Source organism: Nicotiana tabacum, chromosome 17, assembly GCF_000715075.1.
Source record: "Nicotiana tabacum cultivar K326 chromosome 17, ASM71507v2, whole genome shotgun sequence".
In the NCBI taxonomy this organism is placed as follows: Eukaryota; Viridiplantae; Streptophyta; class Magnoliopsida; order Solanales; family Solanaceae; genus Nicotiana; species Nicotiana tabacum.
In genome coordinates this window covers 141,291,333-141,308,441 of record NC_134096.1, presented here as the reverse complement: position 1 = coordinate 141,308,441, position 17,109 = coordinate 141,291,333, and the positions used below count along the sequence as shown (strand labels likewise).

General features: G+C 38.0%; 3 protein-coding genes across 3 annotated transcripts; all 3 read left to right on the top strand.

Moving 5' to 3' along the window:
* Positions 1 to 740: 740 nt before the first annotated feature.
* On the top strand, positions 741 to 3,564 carry LOC107772606 (ferredoxin--NADP reductase, leaf-type isozyme, chloroplastic-like). The gene is made up of 9 exons (XM_016592100.2): positions 741 to 1,057; positions 1,142 to 1,376; positions 1,464 to 1,597; positions 1,762 to 1,840; positions 2,009 to 2,100; positions 2,199 to 2,276; positions 2,730 to 2,792; positions 2,912 to 3,146; positions 3,278 to 3,564. Exons 1-9 carry the CDS (start codon positions 953 to 955, stop codon positions 3,343 to 3,345), a joined length of 1,089 nt encoding a protein of 362 aa, XP_016447586.1. The 5' UTR covers positions 741 to 952; the 3' UTR covers positions 3,346 to 3,564.
* A 752-nt stretch (positions 3,565 to 4,316) lies between these two features.
* LOC107772609 (uncharacterized) lies at positions 4,317 to 8,146 on the top strand. The gene is made up of 2 exons (XM_016592104.2): positions 4,317 to 5,312; positions 7,654 to 8,146. The coding sequence occupies exon 1, from the start codon at positions 4,511 to 4,513 to the stop codon at positions 5,306 to 5,308; it is 798 nt and encodes a 265-aa protein (XP_016447590.2). The 5' UTR covers positions 4,317 to 4,510; the 3' UTR covers positions 5,309 to 5,312; positions 7,654 to 8,146.
* Positions 8,147 to 12,965: 4,819 nt separating this feature from the next.
* Positions 12,966 to 15,555, top strand: LOC107772607 (pathogenesis-related thaumatin-like protein 3.5). Its single transcript, XM_016592101.2, has 3 exons — positions 12,966 to 13,319; positions 13,410 to 14,109; positions 14,985 to 15,555. The coding sequence occupies exons 1-3, from the start codon at positions 13,259 to 13,261 to the stop codon at positions 15,127 to 15,129; spliced, it is 906 nt and encodes a 301-aa protein (XP_016447587.1). The 5' UTR covers positions 12,966 to 13,258; the 3' UTR covers positions 15,130 to 15,555.
* The last annotated feature ends 1,554 nt before the right edge of the window (positions 15,556 to 17,109 follow it).

Sequence of the window (17,109 nt, the reverse complement as noted above, 5' to 3'; positions counted from 1 at the left end):
TTTCATTTTATTTAAGTAAAATATGAAAATAAAATTTAAAAGTACTTAAATTTTTTAATATAAGTTAAATATATTAAAAATCATTCTACAAATGTAAAAACATTCACCCCTAAAGTCACTATATATTAGAAAGTTATCCTAAAAATAATAAGAAATATTTATACATTAATATCCTAAGTATTAGGTTTAACGGTTATTTTGGTATATACTATATTTTGTTAAGGGTATTTTTGGTAAGAAGAAAAGTCAAAAATGCTTCTGCTTCTACTTTTGGGAAGAAACTACTCTTTTTTTTGCTTGTTAAAAACTACTTCTACTTCTACTTCTTCCCAAAAATACTTTTTTCTCCCAAAAAAGCTTAGCTAAAAATCTCAAGTTAGAAAAAAAAGTATTTTTGATAAAACACTTTTTGCCTCCAGAGAAACTTAGCCAAATAGTATCGCACTTATATGTCCATTCGTACATGGAACTCTCATTTTGTACGAATCAATAAATATCAACCACGAAGGGAGCCTTGGCGTAACTAGTAAAGTTGTTGCCATGTGACCTAAGGTCAAGGGTTGGAGCCGTGAAAATAGCATCTTGCATAAATGTAAGGGTAAGACTGTGTATAATAGACCCTTGTGATCTAACTCTTTTCGGACCCTGCGCATAGCGAGAGCTTAGTGTATCGGGCTGCCCAATAAATATCAATCACGTCGTTTTGGGCCACATATCACACACTAAAAACACAATCGCGAGAAGACATGAGGCTAAAGGCTCCAGAATCATACACTTCTCTTATCTTCACATCTCCCACCCTTCAAATCTCCTCCACCCAATCCTTTAATCCACTAGATACCCTCTCTAAAAAGATCCCAACTCCCCTTCTCCTTATTTTTCCTTTTTCACCATTACCTTATTATCAATTCCCTCCTCTTAATTTTTTATTCCATTTCTTAATATCTCAAACATGGCTGCTGCAGTAAGTGCTGCAGTTTCTCTTCCATCATCCAAGTCAACCTCTTTTCCCAGTAGAACCTCCATCGTTTCCCCAGAAAAGATCAACTTCAACAAGGTAAAATTCAACTTATTTTCAGGTAATTCATTTACTTGGAACATGTTATATATTGACCATGGATTTATTCTTGGTTTGTGACAGGTGCCTTTGTACTACAGAAATGTGTCAGCTGGTAGCAGAGTGGTTTCTATCAGAGCCCAGGTGACAACAGAGGCTCCTGCTAAAGTTGAGAAGATTTCAAAGAAACAAGATGAGGGTGTAGTTGTAAACAAATTCAGGCCAAAGGAACCTTACGTTGGTAGATGTCTACTCAACACTAAGATCACTGGTGATGATGCTCCTGGTGAAACTTGGCACATGGTCTTTAGCACTGAGGGTATGGCCTTAATCAAAATATGATCTTCTTTTTTGTTCCTTTTAGTTAAGTTTGTTGGAGCTGAAGTACTTTTGTTGGATTTATTAGGAGAGATCCCATACAGAGAAGGACAATCCATTGGTGTGATTGCTGATGGTGTTGATGCCAATGGGAAGCCTCACAAGCTTAGATTGTACTCCATTGCTAGCAGTGCCCTTGGTGACTTCGGCGACTCCAAAACCGTAAGTTTTCAATTCCTATTTAGTAAAAAATTTCCATATACTACAGTTCAATTTTAACAGATCAAATAAACGTATGCATAGAGTGTGATTAAACTATAGTAGTTGTTTAGGGGCCTGCAAGTTTGCCGATAAGTGTGTGTGTCTGAACTTAAGGTTTTATACAGGTTTCTCTGTGCGTCAAAAGGCTTGTCTACACCAATGACAAAGGGGAAGAAGTTAAAGGAGTTTGCTCTAACTTCTTATGTAAGAATCAGCGACTCCCTAATTTCATAGACGATGTTAATGTTTATCTGTTTTATCTTAGTTTTCCAGTACATATTAGATTAAAAGTGACTGCTCCTAATATACAGTAGGAGTACAAGAATAAGTTTAGCCCTGCTTATATGTAACTTCAAATGTTTCGTATTTCAGGTGACTTGAAACCTGGAGCTGAGGTCAACATTACTGGACCTGTTGGGAAAGAAATGCTCATGCCTAAAGATCCAAATGCCACCGTTGTTATGGTGAGTTTTTCTTTAGCTAGTTTATTGTCATCTAAGTCAATTTCTGCTGCCTTTTTAGTTGACTATGCATTTTTTGCTAATTCGAATTTGTCAATCAGCTTGCAACTGGAACTGGAATTGCTCCTTTCCGTTCATTCTTGTGGAAAATGTTCTTTGAGAAACATGAGGATTACAAGGTACACAAAATAACCATTTGTTTGATTGTTGCTCTTCATTTTTAATTGTTTGGCTTCAGCACACTGCACATGGTAGTGAAAAGAAAAGAACCAAAAGAAGAAAATGCCTGGTCATAGGCTACAACTGTTTCATGTATGAACTAAAACTCAAGCCACACGGACTTTGGAGTCCAATATTAATGAACCATCAAAGTGTTCTATCCAATGAAGTCAAGTTAGGCACAAAAGTTTGAGTTGTAGAATCTTCGAAATAGTGAACTATTAAGTGCTATTTGAGCCAAAGATGACCGACTTTAAACACTTAAATATCCAACATCCGTTTATTGCAAGGCTTTGAACTACAGAAACAGCCAATGACAGAATATCATTGTAGTATATGACTTGATTTCAATGGCATTCTCTCTTCTCAGTTCTCACTACTCGATTGAATGATATGAATTTGCTATCGTACAGTTCAACGGTTTGGCATGGCTTTTCTTGGGTGTTCCCACCAGCAGCTCACTACTTTACAAGGAGGTAATATTCAAGTATACTACTTTTTGATTCTCCACTACGCACTCTGCTGAAATCAAAACACTTATAGCTAAGTTGATCAAGGTTTTCAAGTTGGGAATTTTCATGTTGCTGTGTTGTAGGAATTCGAGAAAATGAAGGAGAAGGCCCCGGAAAACTTTAGACTGGACTTTGCAGTGAGCAGAGAACAAACAAACGAAAAAGGCGAAAAGATGTACATCCAAACCAGAATGGCTCAGTATGCAGAAGAACTATGGGGTCTGCTACAGAAAGACAACACCTTCGTTTACATGTGTGGACTCAAGGGCATGGAGTCCGGAATTGATGACATTATGACTTCACTTGCTGCTAGAGATGGTAAACATGTCCAAACTATGTCGTCATTTTTTCCACACACATACACACGAATAAAATATTAAAATTCCTCAATCTTTTGTCATACACTATAAATATCGATCTGAAGCTTACATTTTGCTGTGCTATTGAAGGTATTGTATGGGCGGACTACAAGAAGCAATTGAAGAAGGCAGAGCAATGGAATGTGGAAGTCTACTAAATATTTTTGGTTTTCTTTGTATAAATATGAGCCAACTTTATGCTTCTCTACCCTTCATCCATGTAGATAGGTAAATTTTTCCTTTTAAATTAATTTTCATTTTTTTGGATTTTCCTTTTCTTGTAATTTCATCACTAAATGAATCAGTGTATTGGCATTGGCCCTCTAAAAGTTGAATTGATGGCATGGATCAATAACATATAGCTGAATCAACCTCAATTGCTCTCTGTTTATCTATAGTTCTATACTTGTCACTGCTTTTCTGATTACACGGGATAATCATATAGTAATGCATATTCAATTGACGAGTTCCTTGGCGTGTTTTCATTTTATTTTTTATTTTTTTCTAATCTTAATCTAATACGAACATTTCGCAATATATATTCACTATTTCTCGTGTAGTGAATTATCCACCTTCTCCACACACACACAAAAAAAAGAAGAAAAAAAAGATAAAGGCAAGACTCTTGGTTGTGTTTTGGAAAGAAATTCAAGGGGAGAACAGCAAATGCACATATGCGTTTGCTTCACATAGACAATTGGAACAAAAGCCAAATCCCATAATTAGTCAGAGACTTTAACAGTTTGAGGAAAGAAATTTAGTGAGCTACGATTCCTTTTTAGTAGTGATATATTATGACTAGACCAAAAACATTAATGATTTCCTGGTATTAGCCAGCCAAAGTATAGTGATACTTAAGTTTAAATTCTTCAAACCTGTTAGGATACACATAAACAAAAGTTAGATTCATGATACTAATCCAAACTATAACTATATTAGCTTTAAATTTGTATTAAATGAACTTGAAGACGTATCTTATCTATTTTACTTTTCTTCTGGGGCGTATTTTGGCTAAAAATAAAAGTTGTAACAAGAGATAGACATATTTAATTTTTCTAAGCAAGAAATTCATAATACAAGATACTTGGATAAATTCTAGAATACAATTTTACAACGTAAAATCTTGGTCTTACCATATTTATCGGATAAATATTCAACAAATTTACAACCAAAACCCAACTAAAATCAGGAACCGAAAAGCCCTAACGCCACCCCCTTAAAACGCTTTAAGGCGCCGAAACTCTATTTAGGGTTTCCCCTTTAGCTATAAGAGAATCTCTCGGCAGAGTTAGAGCTTTTTCAAGGGTTTGCCATCGGTTAACAATGGCGGTGGAGACGTCGAGAATGACAGGTGTTGTGTCCAAGTTCAACAACCAAAAAGGCTACGGATTCATCAAGCCTGACGATGGATCCGAGGATCTATTCGTTCATCAATCTGAGATCAAATCCGACGGCTACCGTTCTCTCTACGAAGGCCAGAAAGTGGAGTTCACCATGACTGTGAAGGGTGATAAGTATCAGGCTAATGATGTCACTGGTCCTGATGGTGCTCCTCTCGATAGTGGCCGTAACAATACCCGTGGTGGTTACGGCTATGGCGGTAGCGGTTATCGCAGGAACGGCGGTGGTGACGGTGGATATCGTAGTGGCGGTGGTGAGTGTTATGCTTGTGGGAGGACGGGACATTTAGCTAGGGATTGTGATCGTAGCAGTGGAGGCGGTGGTGGTGGCAGAGGCGGCGGGTGTTATAACTGTGGTGCCACTGGGCATTTAGCTCGGGATTGTGACCGTGCCAGTGGTGGTGGTGGTGATGGTTATCGGAGGAGTGGCAATGATGGTTGTTACACTTGTGGCGGGTATGGCCACATGGCTCGAGACTGCCCAAGTAGTGGACGTCTTGGTGGTGGTGGTGGAGGAGGTAGTGGGGCTTGTTACACATGTGGTGCACAAGGACACATGGCAAGAGACTGTCCCCGTGAGGGTGGGGTTGGTGGCGCTAGTTATGGGAGATATGGTGGTGGTGGTGGTGGTGGTGGTGGTAGTGGACAAGGAAGCAAGTGTTACAACTGTGGAGAGGCAGGGCACTTTGCTAGGGAATGCACTAGCCAATCCGTCAACTGATCATGTACATGATCTTCCCCCTTTTTGTTATCAGTCCTAGTAATATTCCATTTTTGTTAGCATTGGACATGTTTTTTCCCAGTTGTTATTTTGTTAGCTATATGACTGGATGTTCTTTTGGAATTATGTTTCTCGGATGCATACTTTTGGTTAGTAGTCGATATACAAGTATATAAAATGCTGGATGTTCAGTTTTTGCACTTTAAGCAAATCTTTTATGCTCATCATAATTATGTATATGTATCTGTTGTGCAATTTTAATACGCTATATACAATACACACACACTCTTATGGAAAACTTGATAACCCACATAATGCATGAAGCTGATAAACTTGTGTGGTTTCAGTTGTGAGCTTGATAGTAAGCATGTCCTATGATATGCAGTCTATTTGGGAATCGTTGTGATTTCTGCTTGTGTTTATAATTCTATTTTGTATTTGTTTGTTGGGAATATGCTCCATTGATGGTCCTCTCAGCAAAATATTCAAACTAATGCTTTATGTTTAAACTTTGTTTGAACTATACCTGTTTGTTGGAATATGCTGGCATACGTTCAATAGTAGGTTAATAGTAGGTAATTAAAGAATTTCTAGTTCTCTCATAAAGAAGTATTCCCAAACTCCTTCTTCTATGATTTTGTAAAATTAATTTCCAAATTAGCATCATCGGCATCTAGCAAAAATGTGCTCTTTGATCTTTTCCTTTTATAAAAAGAATCTTATCTTTAAACAATTAATCTTGCAAAACTTTCCTAAGCTTAACAGTTCTATTCTAGCAGGAATTCGGATCGTTTTGCTAAAATTAATGAAAAAGAAGATGCAACAACTCACAAGTCTGTCTCCCCTTCCTTTGTAGTAGACTCTATTCCAAACACCTCTCTGTCTCCCCTTCCTTTGCATTTCCAATCTCTTTTACACTGACACATTTCACCTATTCAACACCCCTCTACCTAGTCATAATTTGCATTATTCAGACACTTTAGTTATTATCGTTAGCTACTCCAACTTTAAGTGCACCCGAGTTCTTATTGGAATTTAGAAAATTTTCATGTTATTGCCATTTTACTTTTGGGAAAAATTGAATTGTTGAACAAATAAAAAGTATAAGGGATTGAAATAGAAAGATGAGGTAATATGGAAATAGCATAGCTAAGAACGACTTATTGGCAAGGCGGCCAGTGTGCAAAGATTTGGGCGATGTGGGGTAGTAGGTAGAGCACGAGGCAATTGGTTGGGAAGGGGGAACCCTTGAGGTCTTTGGGAATTCTGAGAACTTACCTATGGAAATTTGAAGTGTCCCTTTTTCTTATGATTCTATTTTAATTTATTTTGTTGGTGACATTATAGGTGTCAGTTGAAGTATAAGTTTGGGAATCAAATTCTGAAGAGTAGCTGGATAAGTTTTTGCGAATATTTGTTTTGAAATAACATTTGATCTTAACTAGCTTGAGATTGAGTAGTAGTTTCCAGAGGAACACTTGATATGTAAACATTGTCCCCCTTTAGACTTTTTAAATACGGTCATATGGTGCATTGTACTTGAAAAAGTGGGAGTTACATGACCCCTGGTCGGGATGTTTGGTTGAGATTTAGGCCGTTGCTATCTGTTTTTATTGTTATGGCCTTTGTTTGTATTATTTACATTTAGTTGTGCTACTGAGCTGAGACCCCAACTTGTGGTTTCATGTACTTTCTTTTTATTGTTGATTTGTTGAATCTTTGCCATAGCTCTCTAGTCATGGCGGACTTCAACTTGTCGGTTCATGTATGTTCTTTTTATTGTTGAATCTTTGCCATAGCTCTCTAGTCATGTTGTAGGGATCATGAGTAACAAAACACAGTTCATCCTAATAATCTCTTCTTTTTCCAAATAGCTTATTAGGTTGGTTTTACTTTATTTTACTTAATAATATCATATGACAAGGATGGTGGTTCAAGGACTAATGTAGACTTAAATGATGTTCTTTAGTGAAAGAAATCTTCATGATCTTTGGCTGTTGATATTATGGAGCCAATAGTTCTGTTTTCAGAGAACAAGGAATGAGGGAACGGGGTTTAGAGTTCAAGCACATCACGTCTTGAGTCCATGGAGGACTCTGCAACACTGTACTTTATGGTGTAGGCTGTGTCTGATCTGTCGTGTGTCTCTCTGGGACTTAATGATTATGACCTTTTCTGGTAATAAATGGCTATCTGGGGAATATTAGTTAGTCTAGTATTTATGGTGATTTAAGCATACAATTTGGATTTTCTACTGAGCAGTTGAATTGCTAGTGGGTTAGTGGAAATCATTGATAGTTTTATTTAATAGAACTGATCAGGGTTCTTTCATTGAAACTTTGCAGGACAAACAGCTAGCTAAAATCTGGTAAACATTAAATGAACAACCAATCTCGCAAATCTACTCCCATAAATTCCCAGTTGGAAGATGTTAAACAACTTCTATCTAATCACTGTCTTGAGGAAATGCGAAGAACCTTTGTGTTGTGGCTAAACACCCCTAATTGCCTCTCAGCTTTCTACTCCTATGTGACAGCTTTTCCTGTTGACTTTATTTTGCTCCTCATTGTGGAGCCGGCTGACAAGTTAGATCCTCCAACCCTCATATTATTTCTGTGAAGTATAAATGGTAGCAGACTTTTCCCCCCAAATAAACACCTAGCTCCAAACTCAGACGAATAGGTGCTATACTTAATTAAGACAAACGAGGAAACTTATGCAACTAGCAAGAAGCACCGTCATCTCTTTACTCTAATATATGGGATACCCTACTTATCAGAGTTTAAAATTGACTTAGCTTGTATGGGTAGAGGTGAATATGTGTACAAGGTCTGCTGTGAGTGGCGTTGAGCTATTAAGTGGACTGATTTATATTACCGGGTGATTGAAGAATACTACCTGTTGAGCATCTGAATGTTTGAAAGTTTCAAATGGATATACTCTAAATGGTTAAAGAATCAGAAGAGTAGAAAGAGTAAAGATTACCCTGATCATGACTTTTACATGAATAACTAAAATGATCAGAAGATTAAGAAAAACTTGGATTGTTCTAGTTGAGCAGTTATTGTTGCTTAAGCAGAACTTTGTTCTGCCTTCTGATACTTTCTCTTGATTCGAGTACTGGAGGAGAGCTGAAGCTGAAACTCTTACAACACTCGTTAGTATTTCATTCTTTTACTGAATGTCTCCACAGGCGTTAGGGGCTAATATTGGAAAGCCCAATGCAGCAAACGATCTAAATTAGTCCGCTTATTAGGACAATCTATTTGTTTTTCTAGTGAAGTTTTAGCCAAAATTATCCCTTATCTTTGGGGTTAAGTCTAATTTTGTCCTTTTATGTATTGCCCTGAGCACTTATTGTTCTTTAAGTTTGCTAAACTTGAGCAGATTTAGTCCATTTAACAAAAGACCCAAAGGGACACCTAAAAACTAATAGTGATTTCACTGAGTCAACTGGGTAAAGAAACTTTCAATACTCAAATTTTGCAGAACCGATGTAGTGAACCTAAACCTGTTTAACGGGTCGGGTTGACCCGGTTCCGAAATGGGCTAGACCGGTAGTAAACCGAACCGGCCCGGTGGAAGGGGGCCGGGTAGGGTTGGGTTTGGGGGTTTAGGGGGTTGGTCCGTATATATTTTTTTACCTGTTAACCGGACCGGTCAAACCCGGTCAATGAAAATTACTGTTGAACCGGTTAACCGGCCTGGCCTGGTTCAACGACTATTTTTTAATTTTTTTTTGGTTTAAATTATCACTTGTTTCTACAATCTTAAAGGTGACAAAAGGGTGAACCGGGCCCTTAGGCCCGGTACCGTTCCGGTTCAATTTTCACTGGATGGGCCCGGACCCGTTAAGCGGCCAGGATTGGTGACCGGCTGGTCATTATTTTTCTCAACCGGGCCGGGCCGGTCTGGTTAACCGGTTCAGCAGTAATTTTTATTGACCGGGTTTGATCGGTCCGGTTAACCGGTAAATATATACGAACCAACCCCCTTACCCCCCAAACCCAGCCCTACCCGGCCCCCTTCCACCAGTCCGGACCGGTCCGGAACCGGATCAACCCGACCCGTTAAACAGGTTTAGGTTCACTACATCTGTTCTGCAAAATTTGAGTACTGAAAGTTTCTTTACCCAGTTGACTCAGTGAAATCACTATTAGTTTTTAGGTCTCCCTTTGGGTCTTTTGTTAAATGGACTAAACATGCTCAAGTTTAGCAAACTTAAAGGACAATAAGTGTTCAGGGCAATAGATAAAGGACAAAGTTAGACTTAGCCCCAAAGATAAGGAACAATTTTGGCTAAAAACTTATTTTCTAGTCATAAGAAAAACGTATGAGGATTCAAATAACAACAACAAGAACACACCAGTGTAATCTCACAAGCGGGTACGAGAAGGGTAGGCTGTACGCAGACCTTAACTCTACTTCGTGAAGATATAGAGTTTGTTTCTCATAGACCATCGAGCTCAAGAAAAGCATAGTATACGTAATGCTTTCTCTATTCTATCACTTGTGTCGTTTTATTGATTTTTAAGTTTCTTACAGTAATATAATTTTCTATTATTAACTTTAACATCATGAAAACTCGCACCGTATTAAGATGCGGCATAGCCGATGAGCTTGCACCATCAATTTAAAGAGAGCTTAATGGAATCATTGACTGTAACAGTGTATCATAGCAAATGCTTAATGAATAATGGTAAAACTTTCCATTGAATGGTTTCTATTGATTATTCCTTCGAAAATGTGACGCAACTCTTGTGTGTTAATAGCCAGTCTTCTTTCCTTTGCATCGTACCCAAAAATTAACCCATACTTGCAGCCTTGCAGGAGGAATCAGAATCACATGTGGTCGTCTTTGATAATTTTTTAATTAAAAAAATAATTACAGCTTTTAGTAGTTAACCCCTACAATTAAACTGCCTATAGTTAGGGTAAGCAACTTGATTACTACTTTGCCGTTTTCCTTTTGGATTATGTGCATATTAATTTGCAAGGCAGACACATCTTTTTTTAAATCGAAAAAGGCCTAAAAATGCCACTCAACTAACATAAATGGCATATCTATGTCATCCGTTAAAAGGTCGGCTTATTCATGCCACTAACGTTATACTTTTAGAATATTCATGCCATTGTCTACTAATTAGGGGTTGGGTTAAAAGATGGTTGGATTTTATCGGATTGGGCATGGTTAATTATACATAATCAGGTTAAAAGAAATGTAGGGTCAAGTAAAGAAGAACCAGTAATATAAAGACACGTGGCAAAGGTGGGGTCGAAAAATTAATTCTTATTACGGAAAAACCAATGGAAATGTTAGTAGACAATGACATAAATAGGCCGAAAGTATAACGTTAGTGGCACGAATAGACCGACCTTTTAACGGATGGCATAGATAGACTATTTATATTAATTGAGTGGCATTTTTAGTCCTTTTCCGTTTTTAAATTTACTTCATCTTTTGAAGTTGAATTTTTCCTGCTACCGTAAAAAGCTTTTGAGTAATTTCTTGGATATTAATATTCTATTCTCTATATTATCAGGTTTTCGCACATTTTGAGGAAAGTGGAGAGAAATTTTGCCCGAAATCCTTTGGGCATATCGGAAAATATCTAAATCCAGTATAGGAGCGACTCCATTTTCCTTAGTGTATGGCTCCGAAACTTTAATTTCGGTCGAAGTTGGGGAACCAAGCGCAAGGTTCCGACATACATCGGAAGAATCGAACTATGAGGCAATGAATACTAGCCTCGAATTATTTAGATGAAAAACGAGAATCGACGCTGGTTCGAATGGCCGCACAAAAATAACGAATCGAAAGGTACTACAACAGAAGAACCAACCTCCGCCATTTCAAGACCGGGGACTTAGTGAGTTTTTTATTTAATAATATAATCATTAGATTATTTGTCTAAACTACATTTTTATCTTTTCCTTAAATATCTCATTTAGTTGATAATTCATTAATTGAAATAATTAGAACTTTTAGGGGGAAAAGTATTACTACTAAATAGCTTCTTAATTTGTCAAAACTTCAATATTTTGAAACGTTTTCGATTTATCATAATGGCTAATATAGCGAATAGAAGAGAGTATCAACCAACAACCAATGGCAGAGCCACCTCATATACTCCTTCGCCGGAAAATTATAATATTTAGCTTGGTCAAAAAATTTATTTTATGCATATGTATTATATATACGGTAAAAATCGGTTAGTCCTTCGTACGAACTGGTTTATATGGTAATACATTGGATCGGAGAAGCGTCTTCATAATATCAGGTTGAGGTCCGAAGTCAGGTTACCAAGCTTCGAGCCCGAATGACCGATCAATGTCGAACTTGATGTTATTATCAAGCTTGAGTCCAAGTCGAACTATGAGGCAAAGTAAAGTTATCGATCTTATGATTCAAAGACCGATCAACACTGACACCGAATCAATACAGGGATCCGAGTCAGAATCGAGCTCGAGTCAAGACCGAAAACTCGAGTCGATATCGAGCTCACAGACAAGAGTCGTTGCAATCCCACTAGAGGAGAGAATCGTGAGAGGAATTATGGAAAAGCTGATTTGTAGTGGGTCTCCCATTATGTATTTTTAATTATATCTAAAAGTAAGATCCTCCATTATAAAGATGATGTCTACATTTCTGTAAAAGACAGGTTTTTGGCTTACATTGTAACTCAAGCACCATATACTTCTATATTGAAGAGTTATTCTTTTAAGTTTTATAAATTGATTTATCTTGCTTAGTCCTAAAAATCATCTTCTTTCCAACCTCATTTATTTTGCATCCTTTGCAATCCGTATTTAATATTTCTATTTATCCTTATAATTTGTATTAAGCTATAACACGTAACCTTAGAACTACGTACAAATTCAACTCTATTCATTTTTCGGATAAACATATTATATGTTAACTCCCTTAATTTTCTTTCTGTGTTTATTTTGACAGCTCTTAAGTAAAAAATTTGACTCCGCCGCTACCTACAACCATCTTCCCCTTTTCGATTGCACTACGACCGTTTCTTTTTCTGTCAATACCTATTACTACTATTAGTTAATGTATCTCACTTGTTTTTCCTTTCTTTTATATTTCAAACATTTTAATACTCCCTCTCATAATGACAATGGCGGCACCAAATTTTGCAAAATCTGCGGTTTGTAACTTGTAAGCTGCTGAAATGGGTTTAAATGAGCCTATCTCTTGGTTTTCCCTTTTGTTTCAGCCATGAAGGGAGCCCCAGGACTATAAGCCATCAATATTAATTGATTAGTAAAGAATTAGAGAAAATAAAAATATAATTATTATGTGTTAATTTGTGTTTGCGGCTGAGGTTCAGTTCACTGGTTTCAACTTGCCACTGTCAAGAATCCACGCTATTTGACCGTTTCACAGATGGGTCCCGCAAGTGATGAACCAACCGTCATTGGGCCTTATTGCCATTTGCAAGGGGGTCCCACACCTATCTTCCCAAGGCCCATAGGGCCGTTGAATTTAACCGTCATTAACTCCCCGCCCTTCCCCCTTACCCAAAAGTCCCTTCTGTTACTTTATCTTTTTTTTCTCCTCTGTTAATTTTAAACACAGTAATTAGAGACATCTCTCCTTAAATCGCATTCTATTTAAATCCTCCCGCAACCCCGCTTAAGCATTACTCCCAAAGCTTTAAACTAATCCTTGAAACTTACGAATTTTAGCTCTTCCAATCCCAAAGCTCTATTCTCTTAATTTCTAATTTAAGCCATTTTGACCTGATCCGACACAGTTGCCGACCTTATACTGTGGCGGTGCTCTGTTCCCCCTCCAACGTCGCTCCAAAAATTTTTCTATAAATAGCTTAGTCCGACCACGTGATCCTTCTGACATTCATTTCAGTACTCCACATTGCCAACTTCTTCATTTCTCATTCTCTTCAAACATCTTAGTCAAAACAGAGAAATATTACAATGGCGAAACCTCAAGTTTTTCTTGCCCTGTTCTGTTCATGTTTCGTATTCCTAATTTCTGGTAAGTTTTGATTCTAGTATTCTTGTTATTCACATTATTGTGGTAAAGTTTGGAGCTTTGTTATTCATTTTTGTTGGTTTAATGAAACAGGGGTGTTATCAGCAACATTTACATTAGTAAACCAGTGCAGTTTTACAGTATGGCCCGGGATATTATCAGGTGCAGGAACTACCCAGCTTTCTCCTACTGGACTTCAACTGAATCCTGGACAGGCCATACCCATTTCAGTTCCAGCGGGTTGGTCGGGTCGTTTATGGGGTCGGACTTTTTGCTCCCAAGATTCTACTACGGGTAAATTCACTTGCGTGACAGGTGATTGTGGCTCCGAAACACTTGAGTGCACCGGCGGAGCTGCACCGCCGGCGACTCTAGCAGAGTTCACTCTCAACGGCGCCGGTGGCCTTGATTTCTATGACGTTAGCCTTGTGGATGGTTATAACTTGCCTATGTTAGTGAGCCCACAAGGTGGAACCGGAGCCGGAAACTGTTCGGCGACTGGGTGTGTCGTGGACCTTAACGGGCCGTGTCCGGCGGAGCTGAAGATGATGAGTACGGGCGGCGGCGGCGAGTGCGTGGCGTGCAAGAGCGCGTGTGAAGCGTTTGGCGATCCAAGGTATTGTTGTAGTGGGCCCTACGCTACGCCTGATACATGCAAGCCGACTGATTACTCGGAGTTTTTCAAGAGTTCATGCCCACGCGCTTACAGCTATGCGTATGATGATGGAACCAGTACCTTCACTTGTGCTTCTGCTGATTATGTCATCACATTTTGTCCTGCTCCTGCTGCTAGGTACATACTTCGCCGTTTTCCTTATCAACCAAGTTCTTTTCTCAATTTGGTTCAATTTAATGTCTCTTCAATTTCTTTCTTTTCTTGTTTTTCCAATTAAATTCCCCTTCTCCAATAGGTTTTGTGTTTTAAATAAATTTTTGCCGTGTGAGGTATAGCTTTAGTTAAACCTTAAGAAGGGAGTAATTACTTCATAAGCTAATATGTCTGACACCATAATAATTCTTAGAATTTAAGTTATATCTGTTGATAGTTAAATCTTTTCGTTAGTGTATTCTAATAGAATTAATTAATTATTAGCAAGGCATGTGTTTGGTTAGGCTAAGAAGTAGTCATATTTGTTGAACAAGCTAAGTAACATGGAATGCAAATATATATATGTTCGAGGGTGATGGAAGTTGTCCATCATGTGTGTCGGAAATGAGAGCATATGTGTTGTCAGTTGTCTCGCACTACCTTTTTGATCTTATAATGAGTCACACCTAGAATTGAAGCTCAAAGGAGTGTTGGCTTGATTTTAAGCAAACTAAGAAATTCTAAAAGTTGAGAATAGGATGAGGGAGGGTTGGGGCCATGTGCGTCGCTACCCTACATAATTTAGTGCTTACATCTTGGCTTCTCAGAGTCGGTTTGTTGTGTCTATTTTAATAAGAACCAATGCTTTTCATGTTACGTAGATTCAAAATGCTTACTTGTGTCCTAACAAATTGAGGCACCGTCCACGCTCAACTATCAATGTTATATCATGTCACCTTTATATAAAATAACTACTGCTGATAATTTAATACTACCTTAATTAATTACTTCGTTTATATATAGTTATCTAATACTTGCTAGTAAACCGGTGATCTAATAATGGTGTGTTAATATTGCAGTCAGAAATCATCTGGAGGACAATACGCTGGTGGGAGCAACGTTTCATTGGTCAGTAGCAGTGGTCGTACGTTAACCTCTGGCCCATTACCGTTCTACACAAGCTTGATGATCACCATTTTAGCAGCCCTTAATTTGGCAATATAATTGAGGCAGTTCCATTGATCTTTGTTACTATTACAAAGGATTTCTGGTCCCTGATTATGCTAGCTATTTGAAGTAGCCTGGGCCAACTCAATATTTTTGCCCCACGATTCTTGAATATATATACCCACTTTTGCATGTGAACTCAATAGCCCAAAGTCCGCCATTTTTTGGAGTCTTTGAAGATGTGGTATCCATGTGACGTGGGAATCTCTATTTTCTCTTTTTGATAAAAAAGAAGCAGCAGCACAAAGAGCTAGGGAAACAAAAGCGCGACAAGAACAAGAAGAAAGGGCTGGGCAAGTTGTAAATTGCCGACGTAGTGGAATGTTTTTACTTAATTATGATGATTGGTTGATATTAGAATTCAAATAGTTTTTTGTAATATAAAATAAAAGAAAAGTGTGGACAGGGTTTAGTGGCATGAGTTGAGATATCATTTTTGCTTATCAAGTAATGCCTTTTAATGACAATATATTAAGAAGGGTTAAATATTTCCTCTGGTTTTTGTCTTGTAATTTATTTGTGCATTTAATTTTGACATAAGCTTTTTGTAATCTATCCAAGTAGGTCTGAAGTTGGCCGCCATCGTTTGTTTGTTTTGATGATGTAAGTAGGATTTTTATTAGAAATAGTATGATTTCGTGTTAGCTTAGGTTGCCTTGAAAATGAAACATTATATCACGCGGCCAGATCGGAATATGAACTAAATAGATCATAGCCGAAACAGAAGAAATTAGTGCCATACCAGTGATAATGATTCAAACCAATCACCTAATTTTTATCCAAATATTCTACTTCAAAGTACAAAAGCTAGCATTAATGGTAAGTCATAACAAGGGCAAATTTTCTTAGACAGACTCCACCAACGTATGGATAAGAAGTAGAATTCTTGTCTTCATGCCGCAAGACTAAACGGGTATGATCAAATTCCCATTAAGATTAAAGGGGGGAAAAAAAAAAGCGCGTGACAACATCCACTAATTGCAGATATTTTTATTAGAGATTAGTCGCGCCACTTTCTCTCAACTCTGAAGTAAGCATTCCCAATTTGATCTTCACGCTGCTAGATATATAACATAAAGAGATAAAGAAAAACAGATACTATAAAAGTTATGCCAGCTTATAAAGCCAAGTTGCTACTTCACACACACATTGTATACGGTCAAAATCGATTTGAATCAGTCGTACGGACTGATCGAGACGATAAGGTTTCGATCAAAGGATATCTGCATGACAAGCTCGGTCAAGATCCGAAGTAAGGGCGGCGAGCTTCGAGCTCTAAGACCGATCAATGACAAGCTCGATATCATTATCGAGCCCATATCTAAATCGAACTACGAGGCAAAGCGGAGATTATCGAAGATGCATGGACCAATCAACACTCACCCCGATTACCGAGACCCCAAGTCAGAATCGAGCTCGGACCAAGGCCGAGGGTTCGATCCAACATCGAGCTCGCAGACTAGGGCCGTTGCAGCCGCATTATGGGAGAGAATCTTGGCGGAAATCGAGGAAAAGACAATACATCATGAGCTCTTCACTACGTATTTTTTATTATATATAAAGTAGGATCCCTCTACTATAAGAGGGACATGGATTGTAAGCAAGCAGGCGGCACGGTAACAAAAGATCACTTCTCATATTGAAAGATATCCCCTTCTGCTTGTTTTACTTTATCTTATTCATTCTTTTTGCTCACTATTTTCATTCCCATAGTCAAGAATACACATATTTCTATTTCTCTACACGATTTATATCAAATTGTATCGCATATCCTTAGAACCATATACAAATCTAACGTTATCCGATTTTTCGGATAAACAGTTTGGCGCCCACCATGGGGCTAAGAAATAGTGGTTGTTTGATACAAATCTGCAATACACACCAGTTTACAACTTCAGATCAACAATGGCAAACCCTCGATTGGTGGCTATACCTATCGACCACGAAGTCGGCCTTCAAGATGAAACCAACGACTTG

What these genes read in the sequence shown, in the direction of transcription:
- LOC107772606 (XM_016592100.2), top strand. Translation starts at nt 953, where the DNA reads ATGGCTGCTGCAGTAAGTGCTGCAGTTTCTCTTCCATCATCCAAGTCA. An exon ending in CATGGTCTTTAGCACTGAGG is followed by an intron (nt 1,377 to 1,463) that starts GTATGGCCTTAA and finishes TGGATTTATTAG; the next exon opens with GAGAGATCCCATACAGAGAA. An exon ending in GCTCACTACTTTACAAGGAG is followed by an intron (nt 2,793 to 2,911) that starts GTAATATTCAAG and finishes GCTGTGTTGTAG; the next exon opens with GAATTCGAGAAAATGAAGGA.
- LOC107772607 (XM_016592101.2), top strand. Translation starts at nt 13,259, where the DNA reads ATGGCGAAACCTCAAGTTTTTCTTGCCCTGTTCTGTTCATGTTTCGTA. An exon ending in TTTCGTATTCCTAATTTCTG is followed by an intron (nt 13,320 to 13,409) that starts GTAAGTTTTGAT and finishes TTAATGAAACAG; the next exon opens with GGGTGTTATCAGCAACATTT. An exon ending in TGTCCTGCTCCTGCTGCTAG is followed by an intron (nt 14,110 to 14,984) that starts GTACATACTTCG and finishes TTAATATTGCAG; the next exon opens with TCAGAAATCATCTGGAGGAC.
- LOC107772609 (XM_016592104.2), top strand. Translation starts at nt 4,511, where the DNA reads ATGGCGGTGGAGACGTCGAGAATGACAGGTGTTGTGTCCAAGTTCAAC.